Source organism: Hyaloscypha bicolor (assembly GCF_002865645.1).
Source record: "Hyaloscypha bicolor E unplaced genomic scaffold K444scaffold_37, whole genome shotgun sequence".
Taxonomy (NCBI): domain Eukaryota; kingdom Fungi; phylum Ascomycota; class Leotiomycetes; order Helotiales; family Hyaloscyphaceae; genus Hyaloscypha; species Hyaloscypha bicolor.
In genome coordinates, this window is record NW_020194539.1 from 178345 (window position 1) to 197794 (window position 19450).

Here is a 19450-nt window from a genome sequence, read left to right on the forward strand (position 1 = left end):
CTCTGCATATGGGATGCCTGCTTTCCGGGAACCTGAAACTACCAAGTCCGATCCTAACAGCTGAAGATAGAGGTTTTGGAAATGTATTACTGTCCACAGTAGAAAGCACGCAAGAATACATCACTTCAATAAGCAACTTCCGTCCACTTTTCCCACCGGCCACTCCTTGCTACCCTTGGTATTGTGCATGCATAGTAGGGGCTCGGTAAATCCACATATAGTCGGCTAAAGTAAGAAAGTGGACGAAGATGCCCCAATCCTCCGAAATGGGATCAGTATTCCATGCGTCCACATTGTTTTGATCACAGGGCGGAAAACGGACAGCTTACAAAAGTGAAACCAGGGCCTTATCTAATGCGCTGCTACATCTTTTGATGCCGTGGAATCCGCCGGTGCGAACGGAGAGGACCATTGCCTATCGCGTTGCAATACCAGCCGAGAACACCACTACAATGCCTATGGGCATCCCAATTATTGATCCAAGGAGGCAAGTTCGTGATTCAAGGCAGCATGCAAGGCTTGGATTTTGGGGCGAGATGTCACATATTTGGGGGAAAGATTCAAATAGGCGCAGAGCGGTGAACAAGTTCAATTGTCATCTGAGTTTGCAGCAGGATTTGGAGGGCGAATGGACGGGTCGGGGTTGAATGGCCACCGACTGAACATTCTCCGTTTCGGAATGAATCAATGGTCCCCCCAGCATCTGACGTCACTTTCACAGCAACATGGGTCTTTGCTCTTAGCATAAATTGTCGGCGATAACGAGACTGGCATATTCCACACCGAGCGATGCATTATCAGACACCTCAATGGCAAACGCGACGAAGTGAAACCGCAACCACCAGTGGCGTATTAACATAAGTTTGGAGGCTTTACGATGGTTCTGTACACCTGAAGAAAGATCTCGAGGAAAGTGTTGAGGCAATCATATGGGTGAGATTCCCACTTGGTAAATGACAAGAACACAGGCAATAGAGAGGATATCTGCAAGCTCCTAGCCCTGAAAATCCGAACGTACCTAGACTCGTCAATATTTGGCTGCACAGGGCAGAACTTTCCCTTCTGAATCTCCATCAAAACCGTAAACTAAGAAATCAGATCGGCAAACACTCTCTTAAACCAGATGATCAGATCTAAAAGGTAGTGACGATGAACGAAAAACCTGACATTAAAAAAAGGAGAAAGGTTATTAAATATGTTTGTTTTCATTCCTCAAGCCATAAATCTCTCTCCATCTAAAGTAATTTTCATGAAAATGCAAAGAAACAAAATCAGCGCTCATATCCCAGCATGCCCATGATCTGATCTCATAATATTCGCTTCTTTGCCTGGTAAAAGCCCTGGTTACCCCTTCCCGTGCGTGCCTTTCCCCTTTTCCTTGTGTGCTATTTGCTTGCTAAATCGAAATAAAGTAAATGAAATGAAAAACATAAAAGTCCTGGTTCCCCACCATCCACCCTCCCTTACTTCCGTCCTTCCCCTCCCCTCCCGCATAAATCCGAAAACGAGGAGCGTGCATGCAAGCTCGATGATATGATGGCAAATCTCAAATTCTCAGCAATCTTATCAAAACCGCGAAAAGAAGAAGCGCAGCGAGACCCGCTAGTCAAGCGCTCACCAACTCCCAGGCAACCATCTGCTCGACTCGTGCTTGTTTCTCCAACTCGAACTTCTCGTCTTCAGAGTCCTCAGCATCAGAAAGAGAAAGCGAAATCTCATCCGGATTAAGCACCTCAGAAACCGGCGAGAGTGAATCAAGAGCATCGAGTCTCAACTTCTCGCTTGGAATCCGAAGGTTCAGCTCATCCGTCTCCGCTTCCTCGCTATCATACCCATTGATCCCCTTTCCGGCCCCCAGCCCTCCGAATCCAGCTTTACCGCCTTCTGGACCGCGCGGCATTCTGGCTACCCCACCCATCTCATTTGCTTCCTCGTACAGGTTCTTATTCTTGCGGTGGTGGTGAGGATTCGAAGGTGGGGATGAGGGGTTCGAAGAGGGAGGCGAGGCTGATGGCGAGGAAGCAAGTAGATCGTGCAAGCTGACTTTCGGTGGTGATTTATTGAGTTTCTTGGGGTTGAGATTGTGATTTGTTGGTAACAACGAGACAAGAGTTTGCGAGGGAGGGAGTTGGACGCGGTGGTTTGCGATTTCTTTGCTTGAGAAGGTGGAGTAGGAATCGTTGTCTTCCTCCGACTGAGCATTGCCATTTTCGCATACCGCGTTGGTAGCCCCGGCCGTCGTGGTTTCGGTTTTGTTGACAAGGTCATGTTCGGCAGAGGCTAGAGGGTTGGAATTCTGGCTGTCGTGACGTCCAGATCTCTGTCTCTCGCCAACATCCTCGAAAGAAGGAACACGAGGCGCATACTTGCTGCCCGCCAATCCCACAGGGGCTTTGGTGAGGCCTTCGTCTTTCCACCACGCCTCGCCACCCTGGAGCATCATTTCGTTGACATTCCGAACCAATATCGCGTTAATGTCGCACTCTCCTTCTCCATTAACTACGCCATTCTCCATCTCTGCAAAACCATGCGTAGGTGAGTTCGGCGGTGCCGCGACTCCAGCCCCTTCCTTGCCCCCAATCTCAACTTCCATTTCAACACGAGAAGTCGTCGTTTGAAGTAAATCCGAAGCAGGACACTCCCCCTCCAGCTCCTCAAGAACCTCATCCGCCCAGCTGTCCCCCTGCAACCCCCGGCCGCTAAAACTCGGGATCTCGACTTTCTGATTCGAGAGAGCAGCAAGTCTCTTCCGCTCCCCACCTTCCCCTCCCTTCACAACCTCATCTCCATCTCCATTTGCACATCCACCCATAGCACGCTTCTGAAGCCCCGCCCAGTTCTTAGGCAGCACCGGCGGTCTCGGCTCGACTGGAAGACTGAGTTCTTCAACGGGACCAGCGCAAGGATCATCCGAAAACAAGACCTCGAGACCACGGTACGCGGGAACACGTGTAAGGATCCTATACGCAGCGTCCGCCGAAAGCACGTCTGAGAAGTGTAAGTGTAGAGTGCCGTCTTCATCGATCCACATCTCGACCAACATATCTGCTCTCCTGCCATTCCCAGCACTCAGTTGTCTCTCTAACTCATTTAGAGAGGATGAGGGTGGGAAGGAGGGGAGGGAGAGGCAACGAGTTTGCGCGTGGAAGATGAGGCGGCCGAGGATCCGGGGATTCAAAGGGTATGTTGGCGTTGAAAGGATCGTTACGGTTGCGGGAGTCAAGGTGGAGGAGTCGGATTCGGAAGTGGAGCTGGAGGGGAAAGCGAGAGGATGTTGGCTGCAGTAAAGAACGTATTCCTCAGCAGCGACTTTCTGACGGAACACGATTCTCGCTGATAGAGAGGATGTGATACTTCGAGTGTCAAACAAACTCGCACTTAGCACCTCACCACCTCTAACTCTCGCCAACACATCTCTGAGTGCCGTTTCAAGTGGGAGGTTGGTGAGCATAACGGTACGGAGGTAGTTGGAATCAGAAGTAGAAGGGCGGTAAGAGATGCCATAGCGGAAGAAATCCGGGAACTTCGTCTCAGCATCCCGCGCACGAGAGGAGGTGGCGCGCATATGTATCTCGACCGCACCCTCCCTCTCCTCGTCCTCCCACAAACTCTCGTCTTTACTCAAATCAGCAGAGATCTTCAACGCTAGATCAGAATCGCTCCTCAGGGCTCTTGATCCAGAAAGCGGTGGATTGGTGCCAAAATGATCGTAGTCGCGCATTGAGCGTTGGCGTGCGTAGCTGGGAGGGGCACGAAGGGGGTGGGTGTCGTAGTCTTCGCCGCGCTTGGTGCCTTCTACTTCAAATCCAACCTTGAGAACCGAGGGTTTGGGCAGCGAGTTTAATTTCTGGAGGGCCGATTGGTTGTCGAGGAGTTGGGCGTCGATGTCTTTTTCTTCCCCCATGCCATATTGTGCGGGTGCTAAAGGAGTGGCGGAAGAGGGATTGGGATTAGAGTATGGGAAGGAAAGAGCGGGAGGGAAGCCATTTGAGTCCATTTCCATGTTCTCTTCTAGGGAATGCAAGCCTATGTCTGCGAAACTTGTATCAAAGCTTGTGGCGTTGAGAACAGGAGTGTTTGGTACTGTTGTTGAGCCGGAACCAAAACTGTTGTTGAAGTTCGAGGGTCCAGTTTCTCCGACACCGAGAGATGGGTTGCCCCATGAGCCGATCAGGTCTTTCGATGTCAAGCCATTTGCGTTGCTACTATTGTGGAAACTGGGATCCGAATTGCCCCACGAACCAATGAGTTGTTCAGGCGTTGGTCCATGTCCACCTCCATTCTGGAAAGAATTCTTAAAACCACCACCATTCAGCACCCGTTCTTTGCTCTCCCCCTTCTCCCCAGAAGACGCTGCAATCGGTGTTCCGGGTCGAAAATGAACATGATGTTCTTCATCCTCACCAAGAAGTGATTTCACAGCAACTCCATATCCCATCTCCTTCTCTCGCTTCCTCAACACCCTGTTCTCTCTCCTGAGACGGTCGATCTCTTTCTCAAGTCCCTTGACATCTATTCTCGCGCCCCCCATATCTCCACCCATGCTTGAATTTCCCATAGACACGCTTAGTCCCACCCCTCCGCTCTGTGCACCTCTCTCAGTGCTCGCACCTGAAGTGGGATTGTTATTGTGGAACCGAGCAAGCGACTCGATCACAATCCCCAGACTGCTAGAAACGGCATCTTTATCCCGCCTCGCATGCATCAACTCATTCTCCAGCACTGCAACCCTGATTCTCAACTCCATAATCTGCTCCAATTGGCCTCTGTTCAGTTCCTGAACCTGGGCGATGACAACTTGGGAGTCTTGGAGATTTCGGAGCGGCGCTGCACTTTGAAGAAATGGTTGGCGAGACATGGTATGGTGTTTATGCTCAGCCTCATCGGAATCAGAAAGTTGACCACGGGATTGATGCAGTTCGTGTTGCAGGTTGCTTGGTTGAATATTGCCGTTCATGAGAGGATGAGAGGAAAGGCGGTTGGAGCTGGTGTTTGGAAGGTTGAACTGATTAGAGTTTATTGCTGCGTTTTGCAGTGCTGAAGACGCTGTTAGGTTGGCTTGAACACGACCAAATGCCTTATCAGCTTCAGCCCTGACGCAATCCAATTCATTTTCGACGTCGATCGATCGCGGGGATTGCATTGTTGTGTTTTCCGGGGTTGGAGTTGAGTTTAAATTCGGTACTTGAGGATAGGGATGGCGGTTTGCTGACATGACAGTTTTTTGGCTGTAGAAGGTGAGTGTGATGTTGTCGGAGATTTGAGAGATGATCTGTACATTTGTTGGATTAGAGGAAAAGGCGAGGGGCTTCGGGTTGGGGTAGAGGTGAGGCCGTTGATATTGCAGATGAGTCAAGGTCGAGGATGGGAAGATGAACTAGGTTGATGTTTGATGGGGCGTCAAAACTCCCAAGGATTGAGGTTCAGAGTTTGTCAACGAGGTAAGTTGAGGGAGAAGGATAGATGAGGGGTGATGAGATGTCAAGACTTAGGAGCTGAGATCCTCGAAACTGCCTTCGAAGGTTTGTGACTCAAGATAAGTCGCGAGAGTTCAAGATATCTGGAGTCCTAGCTCGCAAGAAATCTTCTAAGTTTGTGTCCCTGTCGCAGTCCAAAATATGTACTCACTTCCATCTAATGGCCTCAAATCCTCAAACGCAAATGAAGCAGCAAGTTCTTGGGCATGCCAAACCGAATTTCAATACAAGGTAATTTCACCTTCCTTCGGCGATGTCGAGGTTTTCAAGATTGCCGTGTTGGAAGATGAACGTCGAAGGTAAAATCGAAATTGAGAGAACGAGCTCACGATCTGCGGTCAATTCAGATGTAACCTTCTCCCCCACTTCGTGCCGCAGTATGTGAAGGTGATGGTGGCGAAGACGAAGAGGTAGAAGGTTGAATTGAGTTTGAAGTTGTTTCTTGTTCAGACGTAGCTGTCTTGCACTCGTGCCCAGAAGCAGCGAATAGAAGATTATTACAAGAGAGGATGTAGAATGTTAAGAGGTAGAAGGTGACGAAGAGGAATTGTAGGATCTGGCTGAGGTAGTGGATGGAGGACGGTGGGAGAAGTGTGAGGAGGAAGAGCAAGGGGTGATGATGAGTATTGTTGTGAGGATGGTTGATAGTTTAGGTAAGAGGGAGAAGATGGTATGTACGTGTGTTAAAGTTGGGAGTATTGTTATTTGTTGTATGGCGGTACGGGATAGGGGTTGTTGTTTTGAAGAGGTGGAGTGGAAAGGGGAGACGGCGTGAGCTCGGCTAGAAATAGTCGAGTTGAGCTGAAGACTTCAGACGAAGTGGTTCCAATGATGGTAGTGAATATCCTTCTACACTCGTAGTCAAGCCCTCGTTCACTTTCCGAAGCGAAGCAGAAGCAGAAGCAGAAGCAGAAAGGGAAAGGGGCTTGGTAAAGTATCAACATTGCAATATCCATCACAAGCTTCGCGATTTCTCATACAGATCCTCATTCCTATTCCCAATATGCATCCTTCGTATTGCCAATTACAATCCCATTTCCGCGGGTGTGTCCCAAATCACCTATTTTTAACACCTATATCATTAACTCCAGCCATTTCCCGCCCATGTAAAACGTACACAGGTATCAATTTCTGCTCTTCGATGACCAGCCTTTGCTTTCTCTCTTCCCATTCGCGGGTGTTGCTACCACAGCAGCCTCTTTGTTATATGAGCTAGCATGGCTCTTCCCGCCTCTGCTGGTATCAACGACTCCATCACCGTAGTTGTAGCCCCCAGTCGCATGTTGCAATTGATGCGGTCCCCACGCAACCGGTGGCCGCATCTCGATTTCCTTTTCCTTTTTGCGGATGTATCTGCGTCTTAGCAAGCAGGCTGCAATCCAGCCACCGACAATAGCTACGACAATGACCACCAGCGCGATGACCCATTTGTAATGTGAGTCGAGCCTAACTCCATCATCAGTACTATCTAAATTCAAGACCTAGGGGAGGCTTACCATTGACTTCCAGCACTCTTCGGGCTGCTCGCATTTGTAGATGTCGGCGAAGATGTGCCCCCAGTCGTGGAACCGGTGTTCCCTTTATTCCCAGCACAATAGCTATCATACCACGTCTTAATCGCCTGTAGATCCGACGCTGCTGTGCAAGATCCAATCCCAACACAAACCGCAGAGACACCGCTTGTACCGGCGTTATCGAAGGGGGTAAGTCGTGTATCCGTACAGAAACAGTTTGGGTTAACGGCTGGGATGTTGGGAGGAGCGCATTTGCCTTGGACGTCGTAAAGAGGGCCGCAGTTGGAGGCACATGCTGGAAGCACGGATGTGAATGGTACGATTGGCCCGTCTGCTGCTTGGGGATTTTGAGAGACGGTGAGGGAAAGGAGGGAGAGGAGGAGGAATGTCGTGGTGGGATGCATTTTGGTGATGTTGAGTGGATGGACGGATTGTTGGGCGAACTGTCGTGATACTTGAGACTGTCCTCAAGGCTGTCGATTCTCAGATGATGATCTTGCAGTTGAGTACAATGCAGGATCCCCGATGTCGAATTCTTCCGATTTTCATTGGTTTGCTCGTGTGCCCCTCGTCCTGGCTTCGCGATGTCAAGTCAATCAATCAATCGCCCAATCCTTCCCAGTCCAGATTGCAATCCCCAACCTCGCTCAGTCAATTCTGTCGCGTGCGGCCTCGATATCGCGCCGTCGTCGAAGGCCGTTGTACTGTGTTCCTCTCTCCAGCGCAATGGCTTCACGTACGATGTCTCGCGTTTTCGTTGCAAAGGGCGATCGTTTGTCCTCCAAGCCTTTTCTAAGAACAGGGATGGTTGCTTCCCCAAATCAGCCAATCTCGGCTGACGGCGATCTCGAAACAATCTTCAATTGCTTGTTGCCTCCTTTGCGGGTTCATGCGATGAGGGAACGACGAAGGGGGCGCGAACAAACGAGTGTGGTGTATGTGAAGAGTGTCGGACGAGGAGAGAAGAGGGGAAAGGAAAGGAAAGGAAAAGAGGGAGAGGAGAAATGGCGTGGTGGGTTGTTGGATCTGGGATTGCTGAGGAGGAGCGTGAAAAGGCCGAGGGTGGGCCAATCACGGGGTCCACTCGTTTGGCTCCGGGCCCTGTTTTTACTTTATTTTATCCCTGCAATCGACAACCTTTTTGATTGCATTTTCAATTTGCCCTGCTCGTATCTATATATGTATATTTGCCTGTTTATACCCCGATGAAACCATAAGTCTCCTTCTCCCCTTTCTCTCGATGCATCTTCCCCTTTTCTTTCGTTCTTGTCATTCAACTCCTCTCCGCACACTGGAAAGTTTCCGCGATCTCGCATGACCCTTCCCCACGATTAATTTGGTCCCGGGGCCCAAGTATTAGGCAGCCCGTCAGGTACAAGTGCCCCCTAAAACATGTGCTTAATTCAAGCGACCTCGTTTTGTTTCATGTACAGTGAGAAACGTGGGACAACCTCCTATTTGTCTGGACGGAGGGGGGAGGACACGGGTGATGAAGAAACAAAGAGAGTAATATCGCCCTCCACCAGAGTCAATATTCAGAGATAGGGGGGTCCTTATAGGCGACGGGAAGCCGCACGGCTCCGCAATGTGAAATCTCTATGTAGTGATTATTATAAAATAAATAACTGTTAAAGAACTATTTAAGAGCTTTTGGTGTATTAGTTAACAGGAGAATATACTATGATTATGGGAATATGTAAAGCGTGGTTTGTTTTTAACTATGGGGGGAAAATCAAGCACGGATACACTGTTGTGGTTTAGATCACGTGAATATTTATCACGTGAGACCCAAGCGAAGCAAGATAAAAGCGCGTCCTCCATCCAGCTCTCACTTAGCTCCTTAGCCAATCGCACCAGCTTTTGGCCCCCCCCCCCCCCCCACAATTTATATGGTTGTATCCCTCCTTTCATTATAAGTCACGTGATATGTCATATCTATGTATCTTAAGGTGGAGAAGCTCCTTAAAAGTAGGGCCTAGTCAATAAAGCTAGGCTGGCGCGCGAAAGCTCTGAACGTCGTTCTTAACCTTAATAACTACGCCCTCCTTAAATAAATCACAGAATCGATCGATTCGAGCACAACCACCAAGACCTTCTAGCCTGTAATGCCCTTTATATTTAATGCCATGGCACAGAAGGGCGAGGACCACGGGGTGTGCAGAGCTACAGGGGTACCTGAAGCTAAGAAGGGATTAGCGAGGACATGGTGCACGCTAGTCCGTACTGTTAATAACTTTTTAATTATGGAAATTTTTACCTATAGATAGCTTTCCATTGATGATTAATACGTCTCACAGCTCCACAATAAGAAGAAATCGATGGTGGATTTATAAGGAATTCATAGTGCGGAGCCCTGCGGCGTTGCCATAAGTGTTTTCCTGATGTATATAGTCACGTGATCATGAGGAGCTGGTCACCCTCGAGGTCTCGAGTTGAGCTCAATCACCCAATTGCCTTAGGCAACACCGTCTGAAAGTCATCCAGGGCGTCCAATTAAACATGGTTTGAAATGGTGCCCAAGGAAGTCCCTGTTCGAGGATACGATTGGAGGTTGACCAACGAGGGGCAAGTTGAGATCAGGCTATCGTCCCAGGCAGGCAGACAGGCGTCGCGGGAGAGTTTGAACCTCAACATATTGCACTTCAACCCATTGCTCATGAACATGAAGATATTCTGCTTCCTTTCAGCAGCCAAATCGTATTCTTCATTCTAGAATTGGAGGGGAGCCATTTCTGGCTCCCCTCATTTACTTAGCGCGAAGAGCCTGTGTTACGGGGTATAAGAAGAGCGCTTCGCCCAGTTTCCCTCCATCTTTCATTTCCAACAAACTCAAGGAATCCCATCATTTTGGTTTGCAGTGCTCCCTTCGTCAACAAGTAATCTCCAAACTTTTAATCAATTAAGAGCTTCGTTTTAATTTCTTCTAGAAGCCCCTCGATTGTAGGATCAATTTATTCTCGTCGGTGTTCTCGTGCTTTGCTCGCGAACTCGCAACTGCGACCGGTGACCTAACTCTAACCATGCTTCCACAGTTTCAACACCAGTTTCTATCGTTCATCTAATATGTCTGAGGTATTTATATGTCTCACCTTACATGTTCTAATTGTTTCGAGGTATTGGTAAACCCCTACTGCCAGTGCAGCTCTGCTCACTCCATCTCTTATCGCTTCAGTTTCATCAAATGATCTTCTCTTTTACAACTTTCAACGTCGCTACTGTTGCGAAGATCACTTGATGAGCTTCACGCTGACTTATCTCGAACAGCACCATGGCCCCAAGCCTGATTTAGTTTCTGGGATTCTTACCACTGCCACACAGTGCACGTCTTCGAATGATTCATATCACTCTGCTACGTCCTCTCTCACTCAAGAAGAGATCGACAGCGATGACATTACATTTTACGGTAACAGCGGACTTCCAATGACCACCACTACTCGGCACACATATGGTATTGAGGGAAGATTCGTTGATGGGGCTGGACCTCGTTTCGAGAACACTCAATCTGTCACAAAGCAACCTGGCTTCAACACGTATACTGTCCGACCCCTTCCAGGTGGAGGGAGGAAGGTCCCCTGCCCAGATGACACATTTATGACGCGCTTGGGCCCAAACGTGGTAGAATTCAAAGTGAACAAACGACGTTCTGCTCGGCAACAGAGTCACGGCAGCGAAAGTGCTTTGCTGGGTCATCCCAACAACCATACATCGCCGCCCTCAAGATAAGTCTCCGGTTCGCAGTCAAAAAGGACCCCTTGTGTTCTTCACAGGCAAAATTCTTCCTTTCGGTTTCATCTATTCTGAACTTCTTTCCTCCTTCCTTTCGGATACCCACAAATTGCTTCCACGTTCCTTCTTTCCACGGTCTTGTCCTAGATTCCTTTTCGCCGCTCGCGAACAGCCCAACAAATTTGGAAATCCAACTGCACAAAGTTTGCAAGAACTCTGGTCCTTTATAGATTTAGTTTAATCAAACAATTGATACCTTTTCATCACACAGCCTCAAGTTCTCCCCATGTCCCCGTGATCACTCTTCACCACCAATCAGCACCCAAAGAACTTTGCATAATGTTTTTTTCTTCTGCTTCTCATTGGTAGATATTCCGGGAATGCCTCGAAATATCTCGCAGATCATTGCCGCGCAGGTGTTGGGTTCGTCCAATGTGCTTGCGGCGCTTCTACTACGCGCGCGTTACATCTAGCTTCCCTGCATGATGTGTCCTTTGGCCTCCTTGCTGCATATCGGATTGTCAAAATGTTCCTTGTTGGTCTGAGCCTGCCGTATCCTCAAGATCTACTCCTGCTGGATGCAATCGGTAGTCTCGGAACTCTGTTAGTGAAGATTTCTGCCTCAATTGTTATGAAGGCCTCCCACATCGTCAATATCGTCAACTCACAACCGCGAGCAAGTGCAACAATGTGCTTGGTTTCCCATTAGCAAAATTCCTAGCTTAGCCTTTTCGAACTCTGCAGATCGCCGTCATCACTAATGCACAATTTTCTATGTTTAGAAGCTCCCGGGGGGACCCGGTTCAGGTTGAAGCGCTCTCCAGTCACCTTTCTCCAAAACGATCCTGTCCGGACCGCATTCCCACTTACTCATTGGACAGTGCCCAATACCCAATGGCAACCCCCATAAATATAGAAACAGTCTTCAAGCGCGTGCTACCCTCGTCTCTTGCAGACGCCATTCCCATGAGAGTCCACTCCAACCCCGAACCCCCTTCCCCATACTCTCTTCGTCCAGTTGCTACTCTCAAATACCCGCCTCTGCTCTGACTCAATGCACTATTCTCATCTTACCGAGCGCTTCCAAGGACCAATGGCGTGGACCACTCTCGGTGAGCAAGGCGCTTGCTCATGAAGCTCTAGCATATAACTTCCATCACCGTCCCAATTCTCAGTTCCTAGATCCCGTTTTTCGTTCTCAAACAAGCGAGAGAGTGTCTGGTGGGGTATAAATAGTTTCGTTCTGTTCTGTGTGCACCATGTTTCCTTCACAGTAGAAGTGTTGTAAAAACCCATTCCAACTTGATTCTTCGTGACTTCATCTTCATTCCAACCCTTTTTGAATACTCAGCAACTTTCTTGAAATGTCTCAAGTATGTGGTTCATTTTCATATCTTTCTACGTGGCTTAGGGATTTCATCGCACTTCCTTCACTCCACCAAGTCGAATCGCTGCGTCTCCGGCTCGGCTCATCCACTTCCCCTGTTCTCTATCACTACACCTCAACCTCCAGACTCAAGCTCTTGCTAACTTCTAAAAACAGTACCAGCTTCCCATCCTCCCACTCCCCCTTTCCTCCAGGAAAACAGAAGCCTCTCACCCCTCTCCGGGATCCCTCACCCCAGAACAAATCGAGAAAGACAACAAATCCTACTATGCAGCCGACGGCCCCTCGCATACCAATACTACTCAAGGCACATCTCCCAAGACTGAACCACAGGGTGGTAAGGCAGGACCTCGCGTCGGAGGAACAACCAGCGGGCCACCTCGCTTTGACGCATACACAATCAGAAGGGGCCCAGGGGGTGCATGGCTGATCACTTGTCCAAGCGATATGGCGTTGAAGTCGTGGACTGGGAATGGGGCGCAGTTTAGGATCAAGAAGAGGTCCCGGCGTCGTTGTTCTAGCCGCGACTGCCCGAGGGACTCTCCTGTCTGCAGTTCGACACAATCATAAGTGTGAATGTTGGCGTGACCCGTGGACTATGTGTTCCAAATCTATCCAAAGTCAGTTACGGTTGCTAGACCAGAGGAAAGCAACATTAACCGACCTTGTGCAGGGTCCCGATTCATGGGTATGATAAACACGGATGCCCATTTAGTAAAGAATTTGGACACCGCTATGGCTGCTGATTCTGTGTTGTTTTCGAAACCGCAATTGGATGAGGATGTGAACTCTTGAGAGATAACAACAATCTATTCCCCAATTGGTTCTAATAGCAAGTAATTCCTCATTTAGGTGATCTTGGTGATGGTGGCGAATAGTTTGTCGGCCACGTAGTAGCAAATCTCACGCCTTTTCTAGATAGACTTCTCTGACCAGCAGCGGACGAAGGACTCAGCGGCAAAGATGCTCGAGGACTTGGCTTAAGAAGATAGTCTGGACTAGCCTCCGCTTTATTCAAGATAGTTCTCATCTTTTTCTTTAACCTCGTAGAATCGATGCGCTGGCTAGAATAAGGCCGTAGAAGGTCGTCCATGACCAAGTCGAGCAACTCGTGAAGCATCTTGGAACAGTTGCTGTGCATGTGGAGACGCTCCACTCACTGGACTACTGCTTCTCTGACAACTGCCGACCTCAAATTATTCTCGTCCCTGAGAATCGTAAAGAAGTTATCGTCATTGATGATCGTGTCTCTGACGATCGTATATCTCTTGTCGTTTATGACGAGGAAGGGTTCTCTCCTTTCACCGCGAGCGTTACCAAAGTCGTGAATAGCTTGGGTACCCTCCAGCAGCCAGGTGACAAACTCGAGGTATGGATCAACTCCAAAGCAGATGCAAGACCATACATCTGTCTAAGTGACCAGAGAAATATTAGAGGCTTAGGAAAAGTGTCGGTTCACCAGGAACGCGTAGCACCGTCACGTAATATGCGTGGAATGCAGGTGCGTTAAAGTTGGTAAAGTGGTTAATATTCAGAAGTAAGGATAGCAGTATTGTGGTATTAATATGCGATCCCTAAATCTGCTAAGCCTAATGGGGACTAGTTTACTGGTTGAGTTACGTATGTAACGCGAGCTTATATGACTAGTTACATAACTAGGAAATTCGCAGTGCAGCTATTCCGACAAAAAGATTATTTAATAAAAAGAAGTTTTGCTTATATACTTGCGAGGCTAGTATTTGCAAATAAGGAGGGAAATAATATAATGAATTAAGACCCGATTTATATGCTTGGCTAGAAGCCTTTACTAGGTTATATAATAAAGGCCGAAGCTCTTGTTATATAATGTTGCATGGCAACTGCGTGCTAGTAGTCACGTGCAGACTCACGTGACTACATTCCTGTATTTAAGCTTTGGCCACTCGTGCCACACCTCTCTTTCCTCTTCATCTATCAATATATTATTATTATAACACAACAATAATGTTTTATTATAACGTATAATATGCTTCCTTTAATTAATAAAGCAATTATATATTACTTAGAGAGCTCAAATACTTTAAGGAATACGATTTCGCTTCTTTTCCTTTTTCTTTTTCTTTTTCTTTTTCTTTTTTCCTTAAAGAATTCTATTTAATTAATTAAATTACTAGTTTTCTTTATATAAAGGCTTGGCTCGTAATAAAAATATTTTACTCTTTTTAAAATCTTAATATAGTTGTCACGAGACCGGGTCTGTGACGGCTGGCGTAAGGGCATGATCTGCCAAGGACAGGATATAGGAAACAGGCACAAAACGAAGCTAAGCCGGAATTGCTTGGACGGAACAATACTAAAGGTCGAGGCATCCTCCCTACTTTGTTCCACAGCTTAGTATTTTCCAATACATGAGATTCTTTGAACTTTAAGCCTTCGACCATTGCATTGATCCCGCCGTTACAGGGTCTCTGGGCTTGGAAAGCAAGGTAGAGTGGCTCTATTCCGAGGATTCTAAACTAAGGAGGGAAGCTCGTAAGTACGGGAGCTTGGTATTCTAAATACTAGCCCCAGCCGTATGCGTCATCGCGATCACGTGACGCTAAATTTACTAGTAAAGCGGTAGAGCGTAATAATAGTTAATAAATATAAGAAAAAAGATTAAAATAATCTAAATCTTTTAATATCTTATTACTTTTTAATTTTAATTTAATTAATAATTTTAAATTTCTTACTTATATTAATTATTAATAATATTTAATTATAAGTAAATAAAGATCTAAAATATAAATTTTAATTGTCGGTTCACTAGGAACGCATAGTACCGTTACGTAGGCGTAGAAGTACTATTTGTATAAAATTAGTAAAGTTATTATTATTTAGAAGTAGGAATCGCAATATTATAGTATTAATATGCAATCCCTAAATCTGCTAAGCCTAAAGGGATCTAGTCTACTGGTCGAGTTACTAATGGGATACGAGGTCACATGACTATATCCCGTATCCCATATCCTATTACCCATATCCCATTACCTATTGCCCATATCCTATATCCCGTATCCCGTAACTACGCACGTGACTCCCAGAGGAATAGCTATACTAATACTAGAAACTCTCTAAAAACGCAAAAAATAGTATCTCTCTCTAATCGCATACAAATTCCCTAATCCGGCCTAGTACCAGATTTCCCAAACGCTCTATATATCCATATTGCTTCTGAGGTTTTGGTTATATACCAAAGGCCATGGCCTTTTGTATATAACTTCCTTTTTTATAATATTCTTCTATCCTATATATCCATTTTCCGCCCTATTTGCACTTGACCTATTCCTTTACATCTAATTATATAGTATTTGTATTAATTAGGTACTTGAGGGCGTTTATTGGCTTTGATTTTATTATAGAATTAGCAGGATTTGATTTTCCCTTAATCCACTTGACTTCTGCGATTTCTCGTTATTTATATACCTGGTAGAGGTATATTACGTTAATTATTAGGCGTTTCTCTCGAGTAGTACCTAATTTGATAAGGTATTTATATAATAACTTCGAATCCGTATAGATAACTAGTAGTAGTTCTATTTCTAGTACTCTATTAATTATAGATTTAACTAAAGCACCCATATTAAAATCATAAGCCATATTATAGAGTTCCGAAGCTAGAATGCTTCTAATAACTCTCTTATATTTGGTAGAGAACTAGTAGATAATATTAGTATATCTAGTTCTATTTACTAGAACTAGAATATATCCGATTTAGGAGGAAAGATCTTTATTATTTGCAAATAAAGTATCCGTAAAAACGATTAAATATAAGAACTTCTTTGCTAGCTTTATAAATCTTAATTCTCTAGTAGTATTTTCAATTTACTATTAAATATACTTATTAAATATCTTTATATTAGTTTCTAAGGATTTAATAGCTTAAGCGGTAATTAATAGGTTATATAAAGCTTCTAATTAATAGACTAATATAATATATACTCCTTTTATATATTAGGTAATATATTAGTCTTTAATAGAGAAATTCTAATAAATAGTACTCCTATTATTTATAGTAGTAGTATTCTTTATAGAAACGGTTTAGAGATTCTTATATTAGTATTCCTATATAAGGGTAATTCTAGTAATATTTATATAGATAATATCTCTATTAAATTTGAGATTATAATTAAAAGTAAGGGATTTATACTTCTTAGCTAAGAACTTAGCCTTATAGAGCTTTAGTTATTCTACCTTTATAAAATTATTAGCTTTAATAAATAGGGTATTATTAGTTTAAAGGCTAATAATTCCGAAGGGTTATTTACTATAAAGTAAGTAAGGGTTATAAGTCGACTATTTTATAGAGAGCTTATAAATATAGTAGGAATAGTAAGTCTTAAACTAGTAGTTCCTAGCTTCCGGTATACTATATAGTGGTTTTATAACCTTTAGAATAGAATCGTTCTTTAGATTTAGTTCTCTAGTAAGCTTATAGGATAGATTAATATAGAAATTATAATTAAGTAAGGTTATTAATTAGATATAAGCTTGCAAGATATTATATAAATATAATTCTATAGTATTTATTATTATAGTAATAATACTAAGGATAATTCTCTAGCTAATATATTAGATAGTAAGTAATTATATTAATACTATATATTTCTTACTATTATTATAAGCTTAAATAACTAGTCTTGACTTTTTAAGCTCTTTCTCCGTATTCTTATTCTTGATTTCGTAATAAACCGGGAGTTAAAAATATATATTTCCTTTAGTACCTGAGATCTGGAAGTAACCTCAAATATATTCTTTTCTAGAAGGCTAGTAATTTTAATTTAATGGAAATTCTCATATAATTTATTATCCTATAGGAATACCATAATATCCGGAGTCTTATAAGAGTATTCTCTACTATACTTTAGTAAAATAGCAGGAGGAATTATACCTGTATTATTTTTAGCTTTATTATTAGGTTCGGGAATAAGTTTAGATTCGGGGCTATTAGTAATAACCTTAATATCCCTTATATAAAAGGGCTTTATAAAGGTTAAATAGAAGGTAGTATTATTATATAATAGAGCTAATATATAGTTCTTCTTATTAATAGCTATTAGCTTATATAGTCTATTCTAACTACTAGATTAACTAGTATTTCCTTTATACTAAATGAGAATATTTGAATTCAGAAATAGTTTATAGATATTAGTAGTACTAGGACTATTTCGGGTATTTAAAGTATTTGTAATTTAATATCTAGCTCGAAGCTTCTGAATTTCTACTATTACTTTCTTGAATACTACTAATTACTATAATATAGTAGGTAATAGGGTATTATATTTAGTTATTCGAGGTAAAATACTATAAACCAAAAGAGTTAGGATAATACTATTAGGTCCTATAAAGTTATTAATAGCCTTAAAAGCTATTTGGAATATAGTAGCCTTATTAATTCTATTAACTTTGGCTATAATAATAAGATAAGTATATTAGATCGGGCTATAGTAATATTCTATAATTCTAATAAAATTATAAGCTTTTATAGAAATAATCTTAACCTTAGTTCCTATAATATTTATAAGCTAAACAAACTTCTTATTAATAAACTACTTTCTAATATCTACTATAATCTAATTAGGAGGGTCTAAATAATTATTAATCTAGTATTACTTAAATATATTCCAGATATATATTATACTAATATTCTAGAGCTATTAGCCGGTTTAATATCGAGTACCTTTATTAATAATATGAAATATAGGCTTACTAGAAATATAGAAAATATTAATAATAATAGAATAATTAAAGCTAATATTATCTCTTAGGTTAAACTTGAATTATCCGGGTAATTAGTTATATTTCTGGTATTATTTATAATATTTCGTAAAATACTTAAAGGCTTTTATATTAATATTATAGCCTGCTTATTCTAGTATATTTCGAAGCTTACTAATAAATAGATAACTAAAATAATAATATAAATATTATAATTTAACTTTTATAAGAAAGCAGGAATTATAAGTAAAGAATTCGGAAATAAAGCCTTATAGTATAGTATTCTAAAGTAAGAAAGAATATCTGAAATATTATATTATAGATATATATTTTCTAGTAGAAATAATAAGATAATTAGTAAAATTATTAAAATAGATCCCTAGCTTATCTATATTAGCTAAGCTAAGTAAAAATAAAGTCTTTAAAAATATAATATAGAATTATACTTACTTAATTAGTATACTTACTATTATAGATCTAATAGAAGATATAGATCTAATACTAAACTAGATATTAACTTAACCTTTAGTAATTTCATTAAGTTCAATATTATTATTAGTTTACTAGAGAGCTTGGAATTAATTAGAACTAGTAATTAAGTATCTAGAGGCTCCGGTATTAATTATAACTTTATAAAAGCAGTAAGTATTATATTTTAATATACTATTAATTATAAAAGTCTAAATATTTTTTATTAAGAATTTAATAGGCTTTAAAATATGGTTTTTGCCTATTATCTAATATATAAGGAAAAGAGAAGTAAGGTTATTTATAAGGGTATTAGCTATAGTTATTAGTAGAATAGAAGTAGTAGAAGTAGCTAAAAAGCTCTCAACTAAAATAAAGTAGGAATCTAGGTAGTATTTCTCTTCTTTATCCGTTTCTACTAATAAAGCCTTAAAAGTATTATTTACTAGTTTGTCCTTACTACTCTTATTACCTTTTTTACCTTTAGCTTTAGTAATATATTATATATAAGTATTACTAAAGTATTTATTAAAGTTATAGGTATTTCGGAATCTAAATTAATAGATATTTCTATTCCTAAATCGAGTTTTCTTAGCTTCTTATTTTTCTAATATATATTTCTATAAGTAATATTCGGGTTTCTTATATATAAAATATAACTTTAGAATATAATTATTATAATTATAGGGCTTAAAGTAATTATTACGGGTTCCGAAATTATAGCTAGGTTCGTATTAATAATTTCCGGAGAAATAATAGCTTAGAAGATTCTAAGAATAGTATTATTAATTAGTAAAAAAGGTTTCGGGATTAGCTTATTATTTACTCTTATATATAGTAATAGATAATTAGAGCTTATTAATAAGCTAGCCGAGATTTGCAGGAAGGTCTGAGATTATATATTTATATATCCGGGAGCCTTAATAAGAGATAATAATCTTATTATAAAAGAATTCGATATTTTATAAGTTAGATATAAGATTATATTATAATTAATATAATTTATTAATTAGTAATTAAATAGTCTTAAATATTATTTTTTCCGGAAATTTAGCTATTATAGAAGCTAATATAGTAATATTCTATTTGTCTAAATTTCGATATTCGAATCCAGGGCCTTTAAAGAAGCTACGGATATTAAT

At 42.3% G+C, this 19450-nt stretch overlaps 4 protein-coding genes across 4 annotated transcripts; 2 read left to right on the forward strand and 2 right to left on the reverse strand.

The window, feature by feature from the left end:
• Positions 1-1211: 1211 nt before the first annotated feature.
• K444DRAFT_609118 (uncharacterized protein) lies at positions 1212-3463 on the reverse strand. Its single transcript, XM_024879517.1, has one exon. The coding sequence runs from the start codon at positions 3449-3451 to the stop codon at positions 1607-1609; it is 1845 nt and encodes a 614-aa protein (XP_024741241.1). The 5' UTR covers positions 3452-3463; the 3' UTR covers positions 1212-1606.
• Positions 3464-6517: 3054 nt separating this feature from the next.
• On the reverse strand, positions 6518-7485 carry K444DRAFT_305776 (uncharacterized protein). Its single transcript, XM_024871764.1, has 2 exons — positions 6974-7485; positions 6518-6923 (listed from the first exon to the last, which is right to left on the reverse strand). Exons 1-2 carry the CDS (start codon positions 7393-7395, stop codon positions 6602-6604), a joined length of 744 nt encoding a protein of 247 aa, XP_024741242.1. The 5' UTR covers positions 7396-7485; the 3' UTR covers positions 6518-6601.
• Positions 7486-9744: 2259 nt separating this feature from the next.
• On the forward strand, positions 9745-10981 carry K444DRAFT_660524 (uncharacterized protein). The gene is made up of 2 exons (XM_024886473.1): positions 9745-10063; positions 10256-10981. The coding sequence occupies exons 1-2, from the start codon at positions 10055-10057 to the stop codon at positions 10712-10714; spliced, it is 468 nt and encodes a 155-aa protein (XP_024741243.1). The 5' UTR covers positions 9745-10054; the 3' UTR covers positions 10715-10981.
• A 986-nt stretch (positions 10982-11967) lies between these two features.
• On the forward strand, positions 11968-12745 carry K444DRAFT_305805 (uncharacterized protein). The gene is made up of 2 exons (XM_024871765.1): positions 11968-12090; positions 12261-12745. The coding sequence occupies exons 1-2, from the start codon at positions 12082-12084 to the stop codon at positions 12672-12674; spliced, it is 423 nt and encodes a 140-aa protein (XP_024741244.1). The 5' UTR covers positions 11968-12081; the 3' UTR covers positions 12675-12745.
• Positions 12746-19450: the final 6705 nt, after the last annotated feature.

Excerpts from the sequence above, each read along its gene's own strand:
- K444DRAFT_609118 (XM_024879517.1), bottom strand. The coding sequence starts at position 3,451 with ATGCTCACCAACCTCCCACTTGAAACGGCACTCAGAGATGTGTTGGCG.
- K444DRAFT_305776 (XM_024871764.1), bottom strand. The coding sequence starts at position 7,395 with ATGCATCCCACCACGACATTCCTCCTCCTCTCCCTCCTTTCCCTCACC. Across the intron at positions 6,924-6,973 it reads AAGAGTGCTGGAAGTCAATG|GCTCGACTCACATTACAAAT; the intron begins GTAAGCCTCCCC and ends TGATGGAGTTAG.